The sequence below is a fragment of the Bos taurus genome, chromosome 28 (genome assembly GCF_002263795.3).
Source record: "Bos taurus isolate L1 Dominette 01449 registration number 42190680 breed Hereford chromosome 28, ARS-UCD2.0, whole genome shotgun sequence".
Lineage (NCBI taxonomy): Eukaryota > Metazoa > Chordata > Mammalia > Artiodactyla > Bovidae > Bos > Bos taurus.
The window spans coordinates 3657097-3684753 of record NC_037355.1 but is presented as its reverse complement, the minus strand read 5'-3'; the positions used below and the strand labels follow the sequence as shown (position 1 = coordinate 3684753).

General features: G+C 41.1%; 1 protein-coding gene across 9 annotated transcripts in view; it reads left to right on the top strand.

Moving 5' to 3' along the window:
* Nucleotides 1-27657, top strand: part of TTC13 (tetratricopeptide repeat domain 13) — a 98826-nt gene that overhangs the window by 29688 nt on the left and 41481 nt on the right. For 5 of the 9 annotated variants that reach the window (XM_010820422.4, NM_001205860.1, XM_005226217.5 and 2 more), the window contains 8 exons: nt 5294-5359; nt 6890-6982; nt 9670-9786; nt 10755-10865; nt 16210-16292; nt 17995-18136; nt 19095-19269; nt 21149-21305. In XM_010820422.4, the coding sequence (XP_010818724.1) occupies nt 5294-5359; nt 6890-6982; nt 9670-9786; nt 10755-10865; nt 16210-16292; nt 17995-18136; nt 19095-19269; nt 21149-21305 (944 nt within the window). The remainder of the gene's footprint in view (nt 1-5293; nt 5360-6889; nt 6983-9669; nt 9787-10754; nt 10866-16209; nt 16293-17994; nt 18137-19094; nt 19270-21148; nt 21306-27657) is intronic. The other 4 variants (XM_005226220.5, XM_005226219.5, XM_059882519.1 and 1 more) reach the window with 2 other exon arrangements.

Sequence of the window (27657 nt, the reverse complement as noted above, 5' to 3'; positions counted from 1 at the left end):
AATAATAGAGGAAACTTGAATAACATGCATCTGTAAAGTATTTAGGTTTTGTCCGTTCAATTTACAACGTTCTTGTCTTGAGAATCCCAGGGACGGGGGAGCCTGGTGGGCTGCTGTCTATGGGGTCGCACAGAGTCAGACACGACTGAAGCGACTTAGCAGCAGCAGCAGCAGCAAAGGATATTTAGTTATTGTGATTGTTATCATGGGTATAGTCTAGTATTACGGGTTCCAGCTCAACGGCATACTCTCCCCTGAACCTGCCACATTCCCCCACCCACAACTGAAAAAGAATCTCTAGTCATACCTTCGTGTCACCAAGCTCAATGAGTGGCCCCCCTCCATAGGGTTACAACATGTTTCACACATATGTGTGTCTCTTACTTCATCACAGCTCTGTCTGTATATCTCCTAAGTATCTCCTTCATCCATCTGCTGCTCCCAGCTCTGTTCAAACCATGGCCAGCCACTTTGATCTGCCAGATGACAGATGGGGCCAACATTTCCTGGCTTCTCTCCTCACACCCTCCACACACATGCACATGTGCACACCATACAAACATGTACTTTAAACACTCATATACTTTGCTGTTGGTTTTAGGTTAAAGATAAAAATCTTTAATATGGTTCCTACCTGCTTCTCCAACCTCAGCTTGGAGATGCCGTATTCCTTGCTTCCCTCAGAGTCTTTGCACCATCTGGTCCAGTCATTCCGGGATTCCCCCACCCGCTAAGATCTCAGTCCAGGTATTTAAGTCTTTATACATCTTATAAAGCACCATTGATCTCTCTCACACTTACTGAGGGTGTAACATTTATATTTTTGGTTCTTTGGCTGTGCTCCAAGAAAGCAAGAATCTTTTGCCATCTGTGTTGGTTTTTCTTCCTGTGGTATTTGTAGCACATGGGATGGGGCATGCTCATAGCTGGCCCTGAGTAAATATTTATTGAAAGAATGACTAACATCCATATGACATATAGTGAAACAGAGGAGAGGAGCATACCTATTTTCCAGGGGCATCTGTAAGGAGTTAGAGAAGAGGGGATGTTTGAGCTGAGACTTGGAGGATGGAAAGATTTTCCTGGGCATAGAGACAATGGGTGAGTGTTTCAGGCAGATGAGAGCATTTGCAAATTCACCCAACTTGGGAGCCCATGTTGCATCTAGGGAACTACTGCTGCTGCTAAGTCACTTCAGTTGTGTCCAACTCTGTGCCACCCCATAGATGGCAGCCCACCAGGCTCCCCCATCCCTGGGATTCTCCAGGCAAGAACACTGGAGTGGGTTGCCATTTCCTTCTCCAATGCATGAAAGTGAAAAGTGAAAGTGAAGTTGCTCAGTCATGTCTGACCCTGAGTGACCCCATGGACTGCGGAGCCTTCCAGGCTCCTCCGTCCGTGGGATTTTCCAGGCAAGAGTACTGGAGTGGGTTGCCATTGCCTTTTCCAGGGAACTACTAAGTAATGCCAATTTTTAGAGTATTAATTGGGAGTGGGGGAGTGAAAGGAGGTGAATGGTGATGTAGAAAAGTGATCAGTGATTTTTGCAAAGGCATTTAGATGTCACCTCACTGTTTTTCAAATTCTGAGGACCCTTTAGTAGGTGCTGAAATTAATTGATGAGTCAAGACTAACACTTTTTAAATGAAATATAGCTGATAAGGAAATATCAGATAACATTGTGTACAGCAAGGCTCGATGAGACTTAGTGAAACTTTTGTTTCTGATGTGTTTGTGTGTATATTTATGTATATATGTATGAATGTTCTGCGTTACAGTGTAAAATGTACTTCTTAAAGTGAAAAATGTTTGACTTTTGCTGTTGTAGGTGTTGGGAAGCCAATGAATAGTTTCAGCCAGGGAAGTGTCATGATCAGACTTAGTGTTAGTTAACTCTTAATATGGGCCTGGAGACTGGATGGGAAGAAACAGGAAGTGGTTGAGGCCATTGCAGTAGCCACATGAGAGGAAGTGGCTGCTGGATCAGGAGATGAAACTGCCAGGATTTCTTGAGAAGGTGTGTTGGCTGGGGAGATGAGGGTGACTCCCAGAGTGGCTGGTGTGGCCACAGGGTATATGAAAATGTCAGTCAAACAAGAATAACTCTATTTATTTTTAATTTTTTTCTATTGGAGGGTAATTGCTTCACGATGTTGTATTGGTTTCTGCTGTACAATATGAATCAGCCATGTGTGCTGTGCTGTGCTTGGTCACTCAGTTGTGTCCAGCTCTTTATGACCCCATGGACTGTAGCCCACCAGGCTCCTCTGTCCATGGGGATTCTCCAGGCAGGAATACTGGAGTGGGTTGCCATGCCCTCCTCCAGGGGATCTTCCCAACCCAGGCATTGAACCCACGGTTCCCGCATTGCAGGTGGGGAAGTCCAGGAATACTGGCGTGGGTAGCCTATCCCTTCTCTAGCAGATATTCCTGACCCAGGAATCAAACTGGGGCCTCCTGCATTGCAGGTGGATTCTTTACCAGCTGAGCTACCAGGGAAGCCCAAATCAGTCATAAATATACATATATCCCCTCCCTCTTGAGCCTCCCGCCCACTCCCCATCCCACCTGCAGGTCATCACAGGGCACCAAGCTGAGCTCCCTGTGCTATACGGCAGCTGCCTGCTAGCTGCCTGTTTTACACATGGTAATATAGATACGTCCGGAGAAGGCAATGGCCACCCACTCCAGTACTCTTGCCTGGAAAATCCCATGGGCGGAGGAGCCTGGTGGGCTGCCGTCTGTGGGGTCGCACGGAGTCGAACATGACTGAAGCGACTTAGCAGCAGCAGCAGTGTAGATACGTCAGTGCTACTCTCTCGATTCATCCCACCCGCTCCGTCCCCTCCTGCGTCCACACGTGCACCTTCTATGTCTTCATCTCTATTCCTGCCCCACAGAAGGTTCATCAGTACCATAACTCTTTATTAAATATACTTTTTTTTCTAATTTACCTCTTGTCATTTGTTATAAAAATTTTCTCAGTTGAGGAGAAAAGCTTCTTGGATAGTGTGTTTGGAGACACATCTGAAAGTGGGGTTTGCTTTCACCGGAGCCCGTCCTCAGCAGGCATGAGCAGCATGGGATCTCCAGCCGCCCCGCTCTGCCCAGCCTGGACGAGGTGCTGCTGTCACTGTGCTGTCTTCCGGCAGGTGCCCGTCCTAGGGAAACACGTGAAGACTGTCTTAGTTTGATTCCTCAATGGGGAGCTCTCTTTCCTGCTTTTCCTTACCCTCTGGCCCTGGATCCCACTCCCAGACTACTTGCTCTGCCTTTCTTTCAGCCAGGAAGAATATTTAAATGTTGAAGTTTTATCTCCAGGTGATAGAATTATAGGGTGCCCTTTACCTTCTTTTTTTTTTTGCTTTTCTTCATTTTCCAAATCTTCTATAATTTATAATAAGTTTTGTATTTAATTTATTTAAATACAATATTTTCAATTGATAGTAAAGTTTTCTATTACTTTCTGTAATATGTTTTACTTAACATTTTTTTTTCCTGATTATAAACGTATGTGTGTGTTAAACAATTAAAAGGAATGCATCAGTGTATTAAGCAGAATAGGAAGATATCTAGTAATCCCACTTTCCAGAGAAGATTACCGTTAGTGTTTTGGGGAGCATTTTTCTGTGCACATATTGACCCATATAATCGTACACAAGCCTTATTTATAGGAGGTGACTGCCATTCTTCTGTCATTCTCCAGTTAGCAAATAGCATGGGCAGCCTTTCATGTCAGATACACACATGTTGTAAATCAGAGATCCAAGACTATATGGGAGCCAGAGAAGCAAATTAAATGAGCAAAGTGAATTGATGTACTGTAGAGGCTCATGGTGAGCTGGTGAATGCATATCCTTCTAAATAGGCATCCAGTACTTCGCTCTAGTTGGGTTTTGTTGTTGTCGTCATGTTCTCACATTCTCATGCCCAAATGTGAGTCTGTCATTGTTGGATTTTTTATTTTCCAAGAGAAGCTAGAAATCTGTAATTGTTTACTTATTTCAACTTTCAATATACCATGAGGCCCGTCTGCTGGCTGGGTTGTAACCACTGATGCCTTGTTGTGTGTTAGTCACTCAGTGGTGTCTGACTCTTTGCGGCCCCATGGGGTGTAGCCCACCAGGCTCTTCCATCCATGGGATGTCCCAGGCAAGAATCCTGGAGTGGGTTGCCATTTCCTTCTCCAGGGATCTTCCTGACCCAGGGATTGAACCTGAGTCCCGTGCATTGCAGGCAAACTCTTTACTGTCTGATCTACCAGGGAAGCCCCAACCAGTGATGTACCAACTTACTACTTGATGTGGTGTACCTGATTCTGTTTATGGTAGCCTTTTTTGGGGGGGGCATTGTTTTTTAGTGAATAGCATCTTATCCTTTGTTTTTTTCCATTTACTTATCATTTAAGTTGATATGTCTTTTTCTACAATACTGGCAGACAGTCGCAGATTTGAAACTGATTATAGATTGGTCTGCAAGATACATCATCTGATGTAGTCCTGTTAAATTCTTCACTCAGGATCTGATAGCCAGAAGCTATGTACTCTTCTTTCTCCAATGTATAGGGAAGGGTTCAAAGAAGAGGGTAAGAGTTGCACAGGTTACCTGCTGACAAGTGGTGTTTCACTCTGCAAGTGAGGCAGTTCATACCGCTGGCCAGTGTATGGGACTTGATGGAGGGGCAGCAGACTCTGTCCTTGGGCTCGAGAGGCGTTTTATCCAGGGCACATGGGAGCAGGTTGCTAGAAAGGTTTGGTTCTTATTCTGACCTATTAGAGGATTGTATTATATTAATACCTGATAGATTGTGGAGCCAACTCATCTCTTGTTCCTCATTGAGCTGGCTGTGATGGGTTCTTTCCTTCTCAGATTATTTCATGACTATCTGAAAACAGATGAACCAGGAAGAGGCATCACCCAGTCCACTACCCCTGTCTCTGCTTCTCTGAGCACCCGTTTTCTCTCTGTGCTGTGACTGCTGGTGCTGCCAATATAGAGTTGTTGAGAGGATTACAATTTAAATAAGATGATTGTGTGAAAGAAGCTAGCACAAAGCGCAGTAATATTGGTTTTATTTTTTTAGTGTTTTAAAATGTAAATCTCTTATTCGTGTCTCATTCAAATGAGTTTTAAAAATGTAGACTCTTTTGGTCGGGGACTGTGTATTGATTGACAGGAGTGATGGCAGCATAACCTAGAGCTGTCATTTGCAGCATTAACGTGCTTTAAGCAGAAACTGATTCGTTTTGTTTTGTTTATAGTTTTTGACGTGTTTCTGTTTTGGTCTGACTAGGAGGAGCCTGATCTGGTTAGTGCAATTTATGGCCGAGGGATAGCCTATGGAAAGAAGGGACTACATGTGAGTATGGAATAGTCACGCTTACCATAGTGTCTACATGGCTGGACTCAGTCCAGGGTTTCCATGGAGCCCCTCCCTGCTCTCTGAGCTCTGATTGGACAGCGGTGGTAGTGTCCCAGTTCACAGATGAGACAGTGGCCACAGGGGACTTCCTCAAGGTCAAGTGGCTGGAAAGTAGAGGGCTGGCAATTTCTGCCCAGGTCTTCTGAGGTCAGTTTCACCTCACTTTCTATTCTTAAAGGACAGCCTTTGCCAGCCTAAACTTTAGTTCATGATGAACTGAACATAAGCCAAGAAAAGCACGAGACCTTGACAGAATCCCTGAGAAACACTCATCGGTGTAAGAGAGAGACTGGGTATCAACAGTTTACAGTACTTAGAACCCTTCAATTTTTAAAGGTTGAATAGAAGAACAGAAGTTTTTTTGTAAAATATTATGAAAAATAAATTATTTTAAATTTGTTATATGTTATTCTTAGATAGATATATCTTTGGAGCCTTATTTCACTTATTTCTCTGAGGAGTGTGGGAAGAAGGTTATAATAAGTATATTTTTTGGTCAAACAAAGGCACTTTGGTGTAAAAATGAAGACCTTCCTGAGATTATATAGTAAATAATGCAGTGGTCTAGGTCAGATGTCCAAATTTTCAGTCTTGAACATTATACATGAGCTTTTTTCTTTTATATTAAAAATATTCAAATGAAATTATGCTTTGAGGGAGAAATGTCACTTTGTATTTTTGTGAATTATAAAGCAATTGTCCTAATTGCCTGCTGGCGTATTGCAGAAATCTTGTATAATATTGTATGCTTCTGGGACATGAGAAAGTAGACTGCACAGGAACTCAGGTTTGGAAATGATGAAGATGTTTAGGAAGGGAGCATCAGTAAGTAGCCCTACTTAGTTTCAGGGCATCAGTAAATGATCAGAGTTGCCCTAGTAAAGGTCAGAGATAAGCTGCTTCTTCCTTATTCTCATCTCTCTTCATTTTATATCTTGATGTGAAATTTGCTTATATCTTTAATGTACTTTTAATGTAAAAGTAACATCCTCATGTATTTTTGATATGAAAGTAATGTGTAAATTTTAAAGAGAACAGGCTTACCTAGGCTCCTCTAGGAGTAGGTGTATAGGCCCAGAGGGGTTTTGACTGACACTAACTTGGCTCCTCTGTTCCCACATTGCCACTGGTCAGCATCATTTTGCACACTGGTGTCCACATGCTCATCCCTTGAAATCGGCTGATGTACTGTTTAAATAGGTTAAATTGAGAAAACCTCTTGCCACCTGTGCTAGACGTAGCCAAGAATCTGTGCTAGGAAGCCAAGTCCAACGTGGGTAGGTAGACTTGAGCAAGTTAAACAATTACAGCTTATTTAACTTGGCAGATCTCTTACACAGAAGCTAAGTTCCTGTTTATTTCTAAATAAATAGTTATGTCATTACTAAATTATTAGTTTTTTCAGAAGTCTGTTCAAGCTGGCTTTGCGTAACAGTGCATCTCACACTGAGCTAATGCCTTTTCAAGGACATTAAGAACGCTGAGCTTGCTCTGTTCGAACTGAGCCGAGTAATTACCTTGGAACCAGATCGTCCAGAGGTATTTGAGCAGCGAGCAGAAGTGAGTGTGGTTTTCTTTTTCCCTCTGTTATTATTGGATTTTAAAATTTTTCAGATTTTTTTTTCCTTTTATTTTATTGCTGATAAATTTTAAGCCTCCTGTATACCTATTGTGTTTTCCTCCATAGGTACATAATGCATTTAAACAGTTGAAATTACTAGAAAACTATGGGCTGAGTGATACTCTTTCCTGATTTACCATGTTAAATCTTTGCTGATTTAACATGTATTAGTAACATTTAGTATTAAAATACAGTTATGATGTGAACCACCACTGTCCATGTTCACTGAAAAATATGACATATGTGTTTACTGTGTATATGACATACTTTATTTGGCAAAACAGTATGGCAGTGTGATCAAATGAGGTCTATTGCCTTTTGAAGCGCGCGCGTGCGTGTGTGTGTGTGCGCGCTCACTTGTATCTAATTCTTAGGAGATACACCATCTACATGGAGATGTAGACTAGGTAAGGGTGACCATAACCGGAACTTAGGACTCAAGGTGGAGACAGTTCCAGGTAATACGTGTGACAGCGGACACCACGGAGTGGGCGCTTGTTCAGGGGCAGAAAAACATGGTCTGCTGGATCCCTGGGACAGACTGGCAAGGGGACAGGCATTGGCAGTATCTGCAGAGGTCTCGCTGAGGAGGTGATGCTGGAGCTGGGTAGGAACCATGTCCTGGGGAACAAGGTGGAGAAGGGTGTTCAGGCCAGAGAAAGGACTCTGCAAGGCACCCCTTTTAATGTTTTTAAATGAAACATGTCCATTTTACCATTTTCATTAAACAATAGTAAACTATCCAAGTTTCCTATTGTATTTATTTTATTGCACATTTAACCATATTAAGAGCTGTAGAATTTATGTTAATGTTTTCAATCTGACTAGGACTTAACTTTTAATGATCTGTTCTGGTGGGATTTCGTAGCTGGACTAAAGGGACAATGACTTTTCCTCCCTCTTTTGAGGGCAAAAGCTTAACAAGCAAGGGAAGGCGAAATGTTTTAGTATTTTTAAAACTGCATTTGTGGTGTTTTTGTTCTCAAAATTATAGTGTGTTAAATTACAGTTCAGATTCTTAAAATGAGTTTTTTTGCTTTATTGGGGATTTGGCTTTCTGAAAGAAATTCTTTCTCAAATAATGAATGAATTCATTACCTCTCGTCTGTTTTGGATTGCTACCCTAAGGGTTGAGTGACTATAATCTGTTCGCTGCTGCATGAGAGGCCTGTTGGTTTTTAGGGTGAGCACTGGGCAGCTCACTTGGTGACGCTGTGCTCCAGGGAGTGGGTGCTGGGTTCTTCCCTGCCATCACACTGATGCTCTGCTAAAATGTTACGGTAAAGCATGAATTTAATTAAGTGCACTTAGAAGACTGATTTGGCAGCTTTGAAAAATTTGTATAACTAATAAAAAGCTAATTGTATACCCAGAATGATATTGGTAATCAGAAAAGTGATTTCCAATGATCTTAAAAATATATAGTAATATCCCCCTTTTCTGGCATTGTCAGGCAATAATATCATGATATAGTGAATTTTCCAGCTAAATTACAATATACTATTTGTTTATGTCAGAAATTGTTTTATGAGAAACTTTTCACTTTTATACTTTCTGAAATTGTCTATATTTAGTGAATGTAATTTAACCTTTTTTAGTTACTCTGGTCATTATTATGCATATTGATTTTTGTGCTAGGGTGCAATCATTCAGTTACGTTAATACTAATATACTAGGTTGGGATATTTTTCCTTCCAAAATATAACCCTAGACCTCTATGTTTCTTGAATTCTAAGAGCACATATTCCATCCCTTTCCTCTCTCTGAGCTGTCTCTCTCGCTACTGGTGGTGTGCCTGCCTCAATCTTCTCTCTCGCTGGTTTTTAAGTTCCTGCAGAGGAGGAAACCAGTTAGTAAAACTTGATGGAAATGACCTGTGATAAGAACAGATTTAACCCTAATTTAAGAACATTTGTTCCAGATGAATTGCTTGAGCTTGACTGCATGAATACTGTTACCCATCTTGGATTATCTTACGTCTTTGGGTGGACTTGTGCATTCTGAGCTGTCTTCTGTGTTGCCATTGTTGCCTGAACACAGCTGACTGCTGGATCAAAAGAGCGTTCAGAACAGGCCTGCAGATGTTTTTTCATTACCTTGCAGATCATAACTGATGAGTTGAGAGTTGTTCACATCAGAGGGCTTCCACAACACCTGGAATCCCAGAAATTGCCATTTAGCACTTAATACCACAGATGGCGTAGCTAGATACCATGGGGATTCCAATCTGTGTTTATCAGTTCCTCTGTTTTAATGGTTTAGAGTTAACTTTCAGATTAATTTGACATGCCAAATTTTGTTCTGAAAGGTAAATGAGAGGTTGGGGAAAAATGGTTGCACTTCAAGAAAAGCAACATCCGTTATGAGACAGAACATGAAACAGGGACAGGGCAGTTGCCATGATCGTAGTTCTTCAGCATCGCCTTGACTGGATAAGGTCGGCAGCCCCTCAGCTGTTGACTTTGAATCTCACTGCACAGTACGTGGAGTCAAGGGTTCTAGGCTGCTGAGACAGTTGCATTGTAAGTGTGGGGTGGTAAAGCAGACTTGAAAAGTCAAAAGCGTTGGCAGTTGTAGGGGCAGTCACTGGGACTTTTCTCCCCTAATTACATTTTTGGGTTTATAGATTCTGTCCCCGCTGGGACGAATTAATGAAGCAGTGAATGATCTCACTAAAGCTATTCAACTTCAGCCCTCAGCACGGCTGTACAGACATCGCGGGACCCTGTACTTCATATCAGAGGTGAATTATTTTTGCCTTGAAATGTGTCCTTTCATGATGGTAAAAATTTCAGCTCTCCTTCTACTTCAGAAAGTTACTATTTGGTAGATTTGGGTTTGGGGCTGTAGATTAATAGTTTGCGATATAAGACAATTATGAAAGCATTTTCTGTAGCTGAAATTGAACTCAGTGGAGAAATATTAAGTACCAGAAACACATTTTCTTGCTTGAATTGTCAGCAGTAACTAATTCTGGGCTAGGGGAAAAAAGAAAGAGTGGGAAACAGAAAAAGAGAAATTTGGTTTACAGATTATACCTTAATTTTCTTGGAAATGTCAGCATAGAGAAGCAGGTGTGCATGTTATCAATGTGATCATTAAACTTAAGGGTTTGAATTTCTTTGGGTATCACAGCCCGAGAATCATCACCTGAACTAATGTGGCTTCCTAGACTGTAGCTTCTCAACCTAGCAAGATTACCTTTTATCATGAGTGGTATTTATAATTGCCATAGCTATTTTTGTTGGTTTACAGTCATTTCAATAATAATTTTCTATTGCAAAAGGAAATAGATTTAAAAAAACCTCAGTATAACACATTTTAAGGTTGATCTATATCATAATTATTTTAGACATCAAAATAATGGAATTATTTTGTAATAATACTAATTTGTAAAGTATCTATAGCAGATTATGACTTTAATAGTATTTAAAATAATATTCTTTTGTGGTTGAGACAGTATGCTTAAATTAGACCTTTGTGAGTTTCTCTCATCAATTAAAATCAGCTCTTTCAACAGTGTAAGCATGCTTCTAATATTTGTAGTCATGAAATGTTTCCTTTAAAGCCAGAAAGGAAAAAAAAAAAAATAAAGCCAGAAAGGGCACAGAATAAATTGGGAATTTTTTTTTTCCTCTATCAATCAAAAGTAGGACATGTCCAATATCTAACGAATACTACTTTATTTTTTTTTCGTTCTCCTTTTTGTAGGACTATGCAACAGCCCATGAAGACTTTCAGCAGTCCTTAGAACTGAACAAAAACCAGCCCATAGCTATGCTATACAAAGGTTTAACTTTCTTTCACAGAGGACTTCTGAAGGTGAAAGTGCTGTGCGATACGTGTACCTGCAGGGATGCTAGATCTCCCCCGTGGAGGGAGGGACTGAGCGGGGTTTAGTCTGGCAGGTTTTGAAATGACATTTCACATGTCCAGTTGGTTTATTTTAGAAAGTAGTTTGAATCAACAAATTCATTGAGCTCCTACTGTCTGATACGTACTTGGAGGAAGGTGCGAAAGGGAGAGGATGAAAGGTTATAAGGGAGGAATAATGCTTTACGCTTAGGACAGATGCAGTTTACAAAGCCTTTCTCCACATATGATTTATCATGTGGTGAATAAACCAAAGAAAGTAATATCAGCAGCATGCTTTGGAAGCCATGGTGAGAAGCTCTCATTTGAACTCAGGAGTTAGGAAGGTCCAGAGAATAAGTGGACATCATCTTGACTCGGAAAGCAGAGCATGGTTGGGAAGGACTCTGAGGCTGAGAGGAAGGTGTGAGTAATGACCTGGGAGACACACCCACGCTTGGGAAGGGAGTCCTGGAAGGTCAAGAGCACTCTGCTGAGCATTTTGACTTTAGCTGGTAGGCCCGGAGGAGCTCTAAAGTCTAGATTTAGGGGAAATAGAGAGTTGAGATTCAATCTGTACTAAGGAAATGGTTGCTGATGTGGCGGTGGCTGAAGAGGGTAAGGATAGGGGCTGACCAGGAGATGCTGCCTCATTCAGGTCAGGAGTGGTCACATGGCCTGGGGGGGCTCTGGGGGCTGCAGGAGGGGTCCCCGCACTGTTGCTTGAAGACTCTGTCAGGAGGAGGGGTCGAGGGACAAAGGAGATACTCTGTCTTAGCTGAGTGGGGCTGAAAGTCACCACCAGCTGCCCACCCCTCCTCTGCTGGGACTCTGCCTTCTCCAAGCCTGTTCCAGGAGCCTCTCCTGCAGTAGCTTCACTCTTGCCAGGGCGAGGGGCAGAAACACAGCTGAGGGTGGAGCTCTGGCTCTCACCCCAGGCCTGGCACGTTCAAACTGCCTGATTGAAGACAGGCTGGCCTGAGAGCCACAGACAGTCCACCCGGCTAGGTGAAGACACTCATTCTGACCAGGAGGCGGAGAATTCAGAGTAGGTTGCACTTAACCTGAACTTTGGAAGGTGGGAAGAGCTTCAGTAGCACGTAGCAGAGAAGAATACATGGATGTTATCATTGAAAATAACTCTGAGGATCTGATACACACATAAACACACTCACTTGGAGGATGGGGAGAAGGTTTACCTTTTAAAAGGCCACGAGTTATAAATCCTCCATGTTACAGATGGTGCCTGTCACATAGTAGGTGCTCAATAAGTATCAGTGGGGTAAATTTCAAGGGCAGAGCGTTGAATTGGAAGGTTGTGCTCTGAGCTCTTGCTCTGAATCTTATTATCTGCACTGCTGGACATGCTGCTTCAATTCTTTTAGCCTTTCCTTCCACATTTATCAGGTAGAGATGATGCTACCCTGTGTCTCTCGAAGTGGGAGTGAGAATTACATGAAATAAAATGTGTGAAAGTCCTTTATAAACTGTAAACATAAATCTGGTATTATAGATTATTTTCCATGTGAGAATTTAATCTTAAGTCTTATAGACTCTAAAAAAAAATTAACTCCCATCCATTAAAAACCAAACTAGAAGGAATTAATTTTGCAAATCTTATTTCATATACTTCATCTCCATTTTTGCAAGTGTGCAGAGGTGGTCCTAATAAGGACCCTTTCTGTCCCCCTCAGGATTCAGACAGGCAGTAAGCTTTGAGTTATTTAAAATGTGCTTTGAGCAGCTTCCAGATGATTTCTTCCAGTTTATTTTGTCTCTGCCCTCTATTCCTCTCATATTCTCTTTACCTTCAAGTCACCTTCAATTAAAAAATTCAGAATTACAATACTGTGTTCAGAATCTATCCCTTGAGTATCACATGAAGGAGAGAGAAATTTGAAATAGAAAAAAATGCCAATTATTAGTACCGAGAGGGTAAAAATATTTTTTTAAAGTAAACAAATGTAAACAGTTGATTTCACTTTTAAGCCACATTGAGGAATGTAGGCAAGAAGGGCCCTTTGTGTTATTTCAAAAAGAATTTTGTCAGAAAAGAGTGGTAATAGAGACACTGAATAGAAACCGAACATGGACTAAAATTCAGTTTGGTTTATTTCACATCTACCTGATGAAAACCTAGAAACAATGCTTTCATCCTCTGAGTGTTAGAAGCCCCTCAATGAACCAGTCTCACCAAGCGATTTGGGCTTTCTTCCTTTTCACCACGCTCACCAACACGGCAGTGATGTGTGTAATAGACGGGAACTTTCTTTTTGCATTTTGTAGATCTGCTGTCCAAGGAAGTCAGAGTGTTTACGTATTGTCTCATTCATCCCAGCGGCATCACCATGATGTATAGAAGGAGCAGAGGGTGTCCCCGTTACAGAGATTGGAAAACTGAGTGGTGAAATGCCTTAATTAAATTAATGAACCTAGTTTAGATATCTGTCTTTTTCTTGTTAAATGTAGAGACAAAGTATTAAATGGACCAACAAGTCTGAGCTATCTTTGTATCCTAAGGGTGGTCTCTCCAGGTCAATAGTCCTGAAATTAAGTGGACGGTTGCTTATTTAATTTATGATATAATACATTAGAAATATATTAGGGTATATTACATGACAAATTTCACAGTTGTCCAATTCAGTAGATACATCAGACATTTTGGATATTCCTAGGTAATAAAAACAGCAGAAACTTTTCTGTTGAATTCTACTCATTTTGTAAGGATGTTTCAAAAATGGTATATTCTGAACACTCATTTTTATAAGCCTTTACTTTGAGGGTTACCTGTTATGGTTCTGTTCACTTATGCTGAATAGTCCCAGGGTGATGGCCGCCTCCCAGCTAGTAAGGAAGATGGCGACTTAAATGGTGATGATTGCATTTGCTATGCAGACGACTTCAGAGCCAGTTCATGTGCTTAGAGATAGGTTCAACAAACGTAGTTTCTTTGTTCCCAATGGCTTAAAATCTTGATTCTGCTATGTCCCCTCTTTGGCAGAATGAGGTAGAGAGCTGTGCAGTGATTAGACAGGAACCCCGAAACCAAAGACTCTTAAAAGCTGAAGAGAAATCAGACTTTGAAGAACTGTGGCGTCCAAGCATGCTGTAAGTGCAGTGGGCAGCAGATGTCCCCTGGGCATCTCCAGCAGACGTCCACAAATGCTCCAGACTTCACACGTCCCGGTGGACTCACACCCTCCCCCGCCCCATGGCTGTCCGTCTTCCTATACTTCTTCACGATGGTTAAGCCCTGCCTTCCACCCAGGCTCCCAGCCTCAGCTCTTCCTGCCCACTCCTCTCCCTCATCCCAATAGCCACCACATTCTGTCTTAGTGTGCCTTTTAAAAATCTCTCCTGAATTCGACCCTTCTTTTCTCTCCTCAGAGACACTGTCTCAGTCTGAGCTTTGATTATCTCTTGCCTGGACCAGTACAGCCACCTCTCACCTGGGTTCCATCCTTCCCCCTCTCCAGTGTGTCTTTTCTGTTTTTGCCAGCAGTTATCATCTCTCTGAAGAGGAAACTTTGTGAGGTGTCCCCCTCCTCACAGCCCTCAGTCCTTGTTGCTTCAGGGCAGCACCCAGACTGTGGAGCACAGAGAGGTCCTCGCTTCTGGCCTCCGCTCTCCCTTTCCCCCGCTCCTACCCGTGCACCCTGCACCCCTGCCCCTCTGACTTTCCCTGCGTCAGCGAGCGCTCTGTGCCCCTGTGTGGTACCACCTCTCCTGTCCACGATGCCGTCTTTCTTTACCAGACTCCTTGTGCTTTAAGACCCAGCTCGGTTGTCACCTCCTCCCTGTAGCCTCTTCTGCTCTCCTGGCTCAGTCAGTCGTTTCTTTCTCTTTTTTTCCCAGAGACTTTTACTCATATCTCTGTTGTAGCTCTTAGTTTGTATTCTAGTAACCTCGTTACGTAATTGGCTTTCTAATGATACTGCGAGTGCTTAGAGGGCAGAGATGATGACCTGCCCCTCTTCATGTCCCCTTACCTCCTGCTGTCCCTGGCACATAGTGGGCACTCAATACATGTTTGTTGAATTAAAAATGCAGTTGTAAAAATCCTGAAAGATCAAGACTGTGTCGCAGCAGGTAGTCTAATTAAGAGTGGTCTTTAACATTTCCTCAGTGTTAAAAAGTTATCCGTTTTCATCTGTCTCCCAAACAGTAGCTATTCAGTGAGATTCCTTAATGAGGAGGTTTTGTCCCCAGTATTGCCTTTGAAGAGTTTCAAAGCCAGCCTCTCTTGGCCTGCTGGCCTCCCCTGAGAAAATCAAGAAGCAGGGGATGAATGACTTTCTGAAAAGACTCAATATTGTTAACTTTTGCAAAACGATTTTGTGTGTCTACCAGGGCATTAAATATTTATTGAGTGCCTACCATGCGCAAGGCATTTGATATCTCTAATGATTTTCTCCTATGAACTATCTAATCAAGTTGAAATGATCTATGCCAGAGTTTAAGTTTTTTCTCAATTAAAGCTCTTAGAAGTTGTGATATTTTACAGCCATTAAGTAAGATATGTCTTTTCCTCAGGAAATGTGTGAAATATCTGTGTTATTTTTTATTACAATAAATAACATCATAATGAAAAGAACATTGAATACCCAGTGTAAGCCTGGGATGTTTACTCTGAAACAGTGGCATGTTTTATCACTGGTTTCCACAGAGAGTCCCTTTGCAGCCAGGGCTCCCCCCAAGAGCATAGATTGTGCAGTTCTGGAACCTTAGTGCCTCCTGGAGCTGTGCTGGCAGGAGCCATGCACCACCCCCCACCCCTCAACTTGAAGGTTTCTCTTCTATTTTTATGCTTTCTTTTCCCTTGTAGATCATGGGAATCCTTTAGTAGCTGTCCTAGGAGCCTTTTTTCTTGTCTTACCAGTAATTTCATGTTGGGCTTGCTTTTTTGTCTCTCCTGTTGGTTTAATTTCAAATGCTGCCAGTTGTGATCATTTTAGATTATTTCATGCAGCTGTTAGGCTTACTTTTGTTCCATAGAGTTTTCATAAAGTAAATGATATTAAAATGAAGTAGTTATTGGTAGTCAAAGTCCTAGTGAAAAACAGAAGCTGTTTTCCCACTTTGAAAGGAGAAACTTAAGGCTCTGTTGTTGTTCATAGTAATGTATTTGTTTACTATTGAAATTAAATCCCCATAGTTTATTGTAGTTTCTACCTCCCTTTAAGTCCTCCTATTTTGAAAAAATCACTCAGAGACCATGTATTTTATGTATACTGTTTTAGTCCTTTAGTAATTTGAGAGAAACTCAATTTTAACAGTTAAGCAAATGAAATAATTTTCTGTGTTCTTTTTATAGGAAGCTATTGAATCCTTCAAAGAAGCTCTGAAGCAGAAAGTTGATTTTATTGATGCATATAAAAGCCTGGGACAGGCCTACAGGTGAGTAAAGCACCAATACTCGGGGTAGGAGGGAGGGTGTGTAGTGGCATAGCCTCTCGTAATAGGGATCTGGTTTTTAAAAATGCGTTTCTTAGCCTGAAGAGATGGTCATTCTAAATCACATAGGTGTTCACATACTTGTTGAGATCTTCTCTGGGCATAGAGAAAACCATGGGTAAGAGGTAGATACCATAATGCATGTTGCTGCTGCTGCTGTGCCCTAAAGTAACCTTAGTCTGTATATATTGGCCGAGAAAACAGTAGTCCTTCAAACGTACGTGCTTTGAATAGTGGCATTCTAAGGTGTTGAGTTATGGATGATACTGCCCTTTTTAGGCAGTAGCTAAGGTTAATACCCACATCACAAGGCTCTGTTTAAAGATCCTAGAATTGCGAGATGGAAATGTTACAAGTGTGTTGCATCTCTGTCAGGAACAAGCAGCAATGCTTGGCTTCCTTATTACATGCATTACTCTGACCATCAAAGCTATCCTGACTTCCGATTCAAAAAAATTTTTTAGCACTCTGACCTGTATGCTGCTGCTACTAAGTCACTTCAGTCGTGTCCGACTCTGTGTGACCCCATAGACGGCAGCCCACCAGGCTCCCCCGTCCCTGGGATTCTCCAGGCAAGAACACTGGAGTGGGTTGCCATTTCCTTCTCCAGTGCATGATAGTGAAAAAGTGAAAGTGAAGTCGCTCAGTTGTGACCGACTTTTAGCGACCCCATGGACTACAGCCTACCAGGCTCCTCCGTCCATGAGATTTTCCAGGCAAGAGTAGTGGAGTGGGGTGCCATTGCTTTCTCCGTCTGACCTGTATAAAGGTACTATAAATGTTAGGAAAGAGAAAGATAGTGACAGAAATCTCCTGTGAAACTGTTAGGTGCCTTACTCAAAAAGGATCTAATTCAAGAGCTTATTTATCTGACTCCATAGTTAGAAACCCACTCCAGTGTTCTTGCCTGAAGAATCCCAGGGATGGGGGAGCCTGGTGGGCTGCCATCTATGGGGTCGCACAGAGTCGGACACGAATGAAGCGACTTAGCAGCAGCAGCAGCAGCATAGTTAGAAAAAGTCTTTTATACTGACTTGGAGAAAGTGTGTTTGGATTCATTCTAGGTTTAAGGCATGGTATTTATCTGTCCTGTCCCATGGAATTGTGGGAAAACAGATCTGGAAACACCTATTAAATAGTAAAGTGCTGTATAAATGTAAGTGGGTGTTATATATATATATATATATATATATATATATATATATATTATGTATTTATTGTTTATATAAAATTGACATGAGATTTTTTTTTCTTTTTTCTTTTTTTATTATTATTTTTTTTTAGAAAAAAAAAATATTTTTTATTTATTTTATTTTAAAGTTTCTATTATTTATAAAATTTTTAATATACAAAATAAGGCAAGGCTGGTCAGTAATAACCATTTTCACTCTGAAATGACCACAAATCTAAAATACACTTCTTATTTCAAAATTTAAATTAGATAATGATTTATTAGATTTTAATTGAAGTAACTTAAACAACAGAAAAAATAAATTTTAAACCTATGAATTTGGTAAAATAAAAAAGCAAACACCCACATTAAAGTATCTTACTTATAGATTGGATCATAATTTTGAGGGTAACTTAATTCTGTATGTTGACTAAAACGCCTGTATTATGTTCTTCAATGTTGTTAAATACCTAGGGAACTGGGCAATTTTGAAGCAGCCACCGAGAGCTTTCAGAAGGCTCTGTTGCTCAACCAAAATCACGTGCAGACCCTCCAGCTCCGCGGAATGATGCTTTATCACCATGGCAGCTTACATGAAGCCCTTAAGAACTTCAAGGTGAGCATCCATAAGAGAGAAGCACTGGAACTGCAATTTTATATTATTATTCTACAAAGTTTCATGAAATGAATGGAGTCATTGCGGGTGGGCAAGAATAGTGCTTCAGTTCAGTTCAGTCGCTTAGTCGTGTCCGACTCTTTGCGACCCCATGAATCGCAGCACGCCAGGCTTCCCTGTCCATCACCATCTCCCGGAGTTCACTCAGACTCATGTCCATTAAGTCAGTGATGCCATCCAGCCATCTCATCCTCTGTCGTCCCCTTTTCCTCCTGCCCCCAATCCCTCCCAGCATCAGAGTCTTTTCCAATGAGTCAACTCTTCGCATGCGGTGGCCAAAGTACTGGAGTTTCAGCTTTAGCATCATTCCTTCCAAAGAACACCCAGGACTGATCTCTTTTAGAATGGACTGGTTGGATCTCCTTCCAGCCCAAGGGACTCTCAAGAGTCTTCTCCAGCACCACAGTTCAAAACCATCAATTCTTTGGCGCTCAGCTTTCTTCACAGTCCAACTCTCGCATCCATACACGATCACTGGAAAAACCATAGCCTTGACTAGACGGACCTTTGTTGGCAAAGTAATGTCTCTGCTTTTCAATATGGTATCTAGGTTGGTCATATCTTTCCTTCCAAGGAGTAAGTGTCTTTTAATTTCATGGCTGCAGTCACCATCTTCAGTGATTTTGGAGCCCCAAAAAATAAAGTCTGACACTGTTTCCACTGTTTCCCCATCTATTTCCCATGAAGTGATAGGACTTAGACTTCAACAAAAAGAAAGAGGAAAGAACCATTGTCTTGACCAACAGACTGATTTACAGAGTATGTATTTGGTCTGATTTAACCTGGAGGGAAAACTTTCCTAATTTCAGTTTATAATTCCAGATTAAAGAGTAGAGCACTTTAAAGGTTTCTAAACTGTATGGATTCTAATACAGCCTTTTTTCCTTCAATGCCTCAGCGATGTCTGCAGCTGGAGCCATATAACGAGGTGTGCCAGTACATGAAAGGACTCAGCCACGTGGCAATGGGACAGTTTTATGAAGGGATAAAAGCGCAAACTAAAGTTATGCTAAATGACCCTCTTCCTGGCCAAAAGGCCAGCCCAGAGTACCTTAAAGTGAAGTATCTCCGAGGTAAGTCCGACAGCTGCAGAATCATTTACTCTGTGAGTGCTTAGAGTTGCAGGAATCATACTGCTCGTCTCTGAGGTTACCTGTTAGGCAGTTGAGTCTCAGGGAAGCTGGGTGACTTGCCCCCAGCCACCCTCTGGTTAGTGGTGGTAACTGGACTAGAGAGAGCTCATATCTCCTAAAGGCCAGTCTTGGTTTGTTTTTGTTTTTTTTTTTTGCCTCTTCCTCACATTTTTTCTTTCTAAAATTAAAAAATTTTACTTATGCAGAAACAATGTATTTTGAACTAAATATGACAATCATCTGGGTATCCTTGTCTTGTCACATCACATCCAAAAATATAGGAATGACAAGAAAGTAATCTTAAGTTTTCACTGTTAAATAAGAACTTAGTATCTTTGATCTGTCAACTCCTGCATATCAGAATTCTTGCATATTTTGGAGAATTTAAATTGAGATGAAAAAGAAAGCAAATCTTTGAGTTATCCTTTTATTAGTCAGTCTTACCCTTTTTATGCTATACATAGACATTTTTATTTTTCATATAAAGCCCAGATATTTACTTTTATTTTTTCTCTTTCCTTTTTCATTAACCCTCTATTATAGTACTGTCCAGTGAAAAAATTGCAAACCATGTATGTAATTTTAAATTTCTAGTAGCCATGTTAAAAAAGTAAAAACAAACAGGTGGAATTCATTTTACTAATTCATCTTATTTAACTCAGTACCTCTACAATATCAGTTCAGCATATTATTATTATTATGAAAACACTATTTATTGGCTGTTTTATATTTCTTTGTACTAGTCTTTGAATACGGTATATATTATAGTTCATCTCAATTTGGATGCTAAATTTTCATTGGAAATACTTGGTCTGAATTTAGATTTAATAAAATTTAAAATTAGAAAAATAGACTGACAGATGCAAGTTGTTCCAAACATACTGCAGTTTTCTAATAATTGAATAAAACATCAGTTTTAAGTTTAAATTTCTAATTAAATAAAATTTAAAGTTCAGTTTCTCATCCACATCTCAAGTTCTCAATAGCCAGCTACTAGGGACTACCTTCTCCAGTACTCTTGCCTGGAAAATCCCATGGATGGAGGAGCCTGGTAGGCTGCAGTCCATGGGGTCGCTAAGAGTCGGACATGACTGAGTGACTTCACTTTCACTTTTCACTTTCATGCGTTGGAGGAGGAAATGGAAACCCACTCCAGTGTTCTTGCCTGGAGAATCCCAGGGATGGCGGGCCTGGTGGGCTGCCGTCTATGGGATTGCACAGAGTCGGACACGACTGAATCGACTTAGCAGCAGCAGCAGCAGGGACTACCTTTTGGACAGCACAGCTCTTTACTCTAAGTTGTAATTCCCTCTTTTTTCCTCATTCAGAAGAACTTGGACTTGTGAGCTATAGACTGAAGATGGGGGCGCTGCATATCCTGGTTCTTTCTACACTGCTTCCCTAGAGATAAGCAGCAGTTGGTCAGTCAGTTGATGAAATTGCATACATAGTCAGTACATCTATCAGTTGACAAGGAACCAGGCTCTGTCTAACACTGAACTTGCATTCCCAGACTCTGGAATTGAATAGTGAGATCTTTCGTATTGCTTATCGAAAGGTGGTTAAAATTTAGGCAAGGTGGACCCAGATGGACTGGTTTGTATTTGCCCCTGGTAATAAGTCAGCAGCAGGCTACCTCCATTATCATATAATAGTGACTTGCTAAAATTTGGAGTTTCCACGTAGAATTCTTGTAATTAAATAATAGTTTGTTATGAAGTAATTGTACTTTGTACAGATTGGCTATAAAAAATTATAATTAGCTGTAAAAACTGTTTCAGCATATTTGGGTGTGTCAGATCTCGTTTCCTATCTGCAGAGTATTCTCGATATCTTCATGCACATCTTGATACTCCCCTAACGGAATATAACATTGACGTGGATCTGCCTGGAAGCTTTAAAGACCACTGGGCTAAGAATCTGCCTTTCCTCATAGAAGACTATGAAGAGCAGCCAGGGCTGCAACCCCACATAAAGTGAGTTATTTAAATGAAGACCTTTTTTCTTTTTTAACACTAAGCTGTCAAGTTCATCATAATATCTCTTGCCTGATAATAGCTTTCTGTCCACGTTTCTGATGAATTTATTTTTGAATTTGACATGTCTGGAAATACTTCTTTCAGTTTACCTTTGAATATATGATTTCCTTTTTTAAAAAATTTTCAATTGGAAGATAATTGCTTTATAATGTTGTATTGATTTCTGCTATACAACAATGTGAATCAGCTGATATATACATGTATCCCCTCCCTTTTGAGCCTCCCTTGCACCCCCTATCCCACCCTTCTAGGTCATCACAGAGCACCAAGATGAGCTCCCTACGCTGTAATAGCAACTTCCCACTAGCTATCTGTTTTACACATTATAATGTATACATGTCAGTGCTACTCTCAATTCATCCCACCCTCTTCTCCCCACCCCACTGTGTCCAGAAGTCCTTTCTCTACGTCTCTGTCTCTGTTCCTGCCCTACAGATATGATTTCTTTTAGCCCAGCATTCCATGGTAATTTAGGGTACTTTCAGACTTCAAATGTACTTAACAATTCTTGGTAGCCTTTGATATGCATTATTTTTTTTTTACCGTATCACTTTAAAATAAATTTCTTAACATATTAAAAGTTTGAAATTAGAGTGCTGGCCAATACTGCTGCAGTTTGGCAGAATAGATCTGCTAAAAGGCTATCTCATTACAGAACAATTAGATTTAGAATAGAAATTAATTCCTGGGAGTCTAGCTGCCTTAAAAATTAGGAAAAATCTGTGAAGATCAGCCCCCTAATTCTTAAAAAAAAAGAAAGATATTCGACCAGAGTGATGGGTGGTAAACACATATTAAAGGAAAAGATATCCTACCCAGTGGAGTGCCTTGAAGCATGAGCAGGATGGGTTTGCTGACCTTCCAGGGGCTAAAGTGATCCAGTATTGGAGGCATTCCCAGGATCTCAATGGAAGCAGATACAAATCCTTCCTGGGAAGAAATTGGTGCCAATTTGTGCCCTCAAGTATTCCCACAGCTTAAGATCATTAGCATCAGAATCAAAACCAAGATGACCAGAGCCATTTGTGAGAATCAACAGAAGCAACAAACAATAGACTTTAACCCTTATGGACTTCACATATTGAAACTGTTGAATATAAACTCTACAATAACTCCAGATGAAGTGCTTAAAGAAGTTATGAAATCATAAACATGAGCAAGAAACATGAGATTATAAAAGACCAGATTAAAAACATAATTAGATGCTCTAAGAATAGAAAATACAGTCATTGAAATGTAGAATTCAGTATACAGACTAAAAAGCAGATTAGCTATAGCTGAGAAGAAATTGCAGGATTGGAAGATAGAGCATTAGGAAGTATCCAGAGAGGGGCACAGAGTTGAGGAGTTGGAAAACTTGAAAGAGAGAAGATGTGTAAAATGTAAGAAGGGCTAACATGTAACTAATTGAAACTTCAGAAGGAGAAAATAGAAGAGAGGCAATGTTTGAAGAAATAATAGCCAAGAATTTTTCAGGAAAAAGGAAGCGTATTAATAAATCTATAGTTTTTTTTTTTCATTTTATTTTTTAACTTTACAATATTGTATTGGTTTTGCCATATATCAAAATGAATCCACCACAGGTATACATGTTTTCCCCATCCTAAACCCTTCTCCCTCCCCGTACCATCCCTCTGGGTCGTCCCAGTGCACCAGCCCCAAGCATCCAGTATTGTGCATCGAACCTGGACTGACAACTCGTTTCATATATGATATTATACATATTTCAGTGCCATTCTCCCAAATCTTCCCACCCTCTCCCTCTCCCACAGAGTCCCAAAGACTGTTCTATACATCAGTGTACCAATACAGTATACTAGCGCATATATATGGAATTTAGAAAGATGGTAACAATAACCCTGTATACGAGACAGCAAAAAAATCTAGTTTTTTTAAAGCGTGGGGTAAATACAAAGAAATCCATTCAGATACACCGTAAGTAACTGGAAAACACCTAGGGTAAAGAGAAAAACCTTAAAAAATAGGGAAGTCATATCACCTAGGGTCAATTATTAGATTGTAAACCTTTCAACACCAACAGTTTATACAAGTTAAAAAGTAAAAGTCAAACAACCCATTCCAATTTAAAAAAGTGCAAAAGACATGAACAGGTAGGAGGGAGTCAAGATGGTGGAATAGAAGGACATGAAATTTGTTGCTCCTGACAAGTGCGTCAAGAATACATCTACAAACGGAACAGTTCTCACAGAGCACCTGCTGAATGTTCGTGGAAGACTTTGGACACCTAAAAGAACAGGAAAAATGCCCTTACAACTAACTAGGATGAAAGATCAAAGGAAAAAAAAAGAGGAATCAAACAAAGGACTCGCAACCCTGGTGGGAAGCTGAAGGTGAGGGGAAGTCCCCACACTCAGATAAATTCCCTCATGGTGGGGAAGTCAGCTGGGAATAGAAAGAGACCTCTAGGGGATCAAGGGGGAACACAACGGATGGTCTGTCGAAGGTAGGACAAAGTAAGAATTGCATGCATGGTCTGTGCTGCAGCTCTGCACAGCCCAGCCTGAGTTGTGAGTCATGCATGCTGGAAAGTGGGGTTTGGCATGCAGACCCAGGGAGGGGACAGCTGTTGTCTTTGAAAAGACAGCCTGTCGGGAAAGGAGTAACGGGCTCCAAAACTGGGAAAGTTTGTGGAAAATGTCCAAGACACCATAGAAGTAAGGCTTCATTGTTGAGTGGCATTGCAAGGGGCAAGGCTGCCATTACAACCCGCTTCCATACCTGCTGGCTTATGCCTCCACAGGCATTGGAAGGGGCAGCCATCTGAGCAGGCTTGCCCACCCCTTAAGCCAAGGCCTCCTCTGCCCAGGCAGGCTCTGGGGTCTGAAGCAGTGCCCTTGTCAAAGCCTTCCTGGGCACTCCTGCCTGAGACAAAAATCCACCAATGCTGGCAGAGGCTGAGTGCTAAAGCATGGAGTTAAAAAGAGAGCATATCTGGGGAAAGGAATACTATTGCCTGAACAGATACAACGGGGGACAGAAGTGAAGGGCTCTATTGCTGGAAATTGCCCTAGTGGAAGCGTGGTGTGCCTAGGAAACGAGGCATCATTGTTGAGAGGCATGGAAGAAGTGGGCCTGCTACATCCCCCCACATGCCAGCCCCTGCCTCCACCAGCACTGGGAGAGACTCCCACCAGAGTGACTGCAGCCTAGTCTGTTGCAACTGCCTTCTGGTCCCTACCACTGCAGGCAACACATGCAAACCCTAGTTGTGGATGCTATACTCCTCACCAGCCTGAGGGAGTGTGTCTCCATCAGCCACTGTTTTCATTCCTTCTCACCTAGGCGGGAAACAGATGCGAGAGGGTGGTGCACGTTCAGAGTTGGGGCCAAAACCAAAACTGAGCCCCAGGGGCGGGGCAACTAAGGAAAAGGAACAGAAATCTATCTGTGCAGATGCCCAAGCCACAAATTAAATTCCTGAGATCAGCTTGGTAAATCCTGTGTCTGGGGAGCCCCTGAGTAGACACCTATTCCCACGAATGAGGTCAGTCAGCAGTGGACTTTGAGGGTAAGTACATGTGGGAGTCAGGCCAGGTCAGAGTCTGAGCTAGCCCCACAGTGCCCACAGCAGGTCCAGAGACCTACCTAGAGGTATTGGAGGGCCTCCTGGGTAGACGGGGACTGGATCTGGCCCACTGTGAGAGTGAGGATACCGACAGAGGAGGCCCCAGGAGAATATTCTTATTACTATTATTCTTTGTTTGTTTCATTTTGTTCAGTTGGTGGTGGTAGTGTTTTATTTTTGTTTACCAGTTTTTCTAATATATACTTTTATTTTCCGTTTTTACTTTTTTGATATTTTGTAGTTTTTTTTCTGTTTGTTCTTTGGTTCTTTGTTAATCCCTTTATTTTTTTCCTCTTTCTTTTTGATCGTTTTTATAGGTTTCTTTTATGTTGTCTTCACTTTTTTGTTTATTTCCTTTCTATATTTGTTTTCTTTTTCTGTTTTTATTAGTTGAGTCCTTATTGATTGTTCTCATTTTTTAATTCTTTGTTCTCTTTTTTTTTCCTTTTATTCTTTTCTGTCTGCTTCTTTGTTTCTGTTTGGTTTTGTTGTTATCATTTGTCTTGGATTTGTTGTGTCTGTTTAATTGTTTTCTTCTGTTTTTCCTTCTGTATTTGTGTTGTTGGTACTGTGTGTTTGGTTTGGTTTTTGCTGTTTGTCTTGGGTTTTATTTGTTTTCTTCTTTTTTCTTTCTATTTTCTCTGGCTGCAGTGCATGGCTTGCAGGCTCTTGGTCTACTGGTCAGGGTTCAAGCTTAGGCCTCCGGAGTGGGAGTACTGAGTCCTGGATGCTGGACCGCCAGAGAATTCCTGACCCCAGGGAATAGTAATTGGCATGTGCTCTCCAGGAGGTATCCATCTCAATGCCGAGACTTGTCTTCACCCAACTGCCTTCAGGCTCCAATGCTGGACATGCCAAACAACCGGCAGGACAGGAACACAGCCCCACCTATCAGCAGACAGGCTGCCTAAGCTGTACTAAGCTCACAGATACCCCAAAACACACCGTCTGACATGGCCCTGCCCATCAGGGGGAAAAAGCTCAGCTCTACCCACCAGCACACAGGCTTCAGTCCCTCCCACCAGGAGGCCTGCATAAGCCCCTGGGCCAGCCTCACTCATCAGGGGGCAGCCAGCAGAAGCAGAAGGAGCAACCACCTTGCACAGTAGGTTAGACAAAATAAAATGACAGAGAAATACGTTGCAAAGGAGCAAGGTAAAATCCCAACAGACCAAATAAATAGGAAGAGGAAATAGACAACTTACCTGGAAAAGAATTCAGTGTAATGATAGTAAGATGATTCAAGATCTTGGAGAGTGGAAGCACTAATTGATAAGATACAAAAATGTTTAACAATGATCTATGAAAAATAAAGAATAGTCAGTGATGAACAACACAATAACTAAAATGAAAAATACAGTAGAAGGAAACAATAGCAGACTACTTGAGGCAGAAGAATGCATAAGTAAGTTGGAAGATAGAGTGGTAGAAATAACTGCCAGGGAGCAGAATAAAGAAAAAAGAATGAAAAGAAATAGAAACAGTCTCAGAGACCTCTGGGACAACTTAAACACACTAACATTTGAATTATAAGGGTCCCAGAAGAAGAGAAAGGGAAGGGCCTGAGAAAATATTTGAAGAGACTGTGGACAAAAACTTCCCTAAAATGGGAAAGGAAATAGTCACCCAAGTCCAGGAAGTACAGAGAGTGTCATATAGCATAAACCCTAGGAGAAGCACACTAAGACACATGTTGATCAAACTAACAAAAATTAAATACAAAGAAAAAATATTAGAAACAGGAAGAGAAAAGCAAAAAATAACATACAAGGGAATCCCCATAAGGTTATCAGCTGATTTTTCAGCAGAAACTCTGCAGGCCAGACAGGAGTGGCAGAACATATTTAAAGTAATGAAAAAATATGCAATCAAGATTACTGTACCTACTAAGGATCTCATTCAGATTTGACAGAGAAATCAAATCTTTACAGATTAGCCAAAGCTAAGAGAATTCAGCTCCACCAGATCAACTTTACAACAAATGCTAAAGGAACTTTTCTAGGTGGGAAACACAAGAATAGAAAACCTATAAAAACAAACCCAAAACATTATGAAAATGTTAAAAGGAACATATATATCAATGAATACCTTAAATGAGAATGGATTAAATGCTCCAACCAAGAGACGCAGACTGGCTGAAGGGATACAAAACAAGACCTGCATGTATGCACTCTACAGGAGACTCACTTCAGACCTAGGGCACATACAGACTGAAAGTGAGGGGATGGAAAAGATATTCCATGAAAATAGAAACCAAAAGAAAACTAGAGTAGCAATACCCATATCATAGTCTTTAAATAGTCTTTAAAATAAAGACTACTGCAAGAGACAAAGGAGGACACTGCATAATGATCAAGGGATCAATCCAAGAAGGTGTAACAATTGGAAATATTTTTGCACCCAACATAGGAGCACCTCAGTATATAAGGCAAATACTAACAGCCATAAAAGGGGAAATCTACATGATAATAGTAACATGGTAATAGTGGGGCACTTTTAATATTCCACTTATACCAATGGAAAGATCATTCAGATAGAAAATTAATAAGGAAACGCAAGCATTAAGTGACACCTTAGACCAGATAGACTTGATATTTCTAGGATACTCCCCCTGAAAGCAGCATACGCTGCCTTCTCAAGTGCACAGGAAGCATTCTACAGGGTAGATCACATCTTGAGTGACACATCAAGCCTCAGTAAATT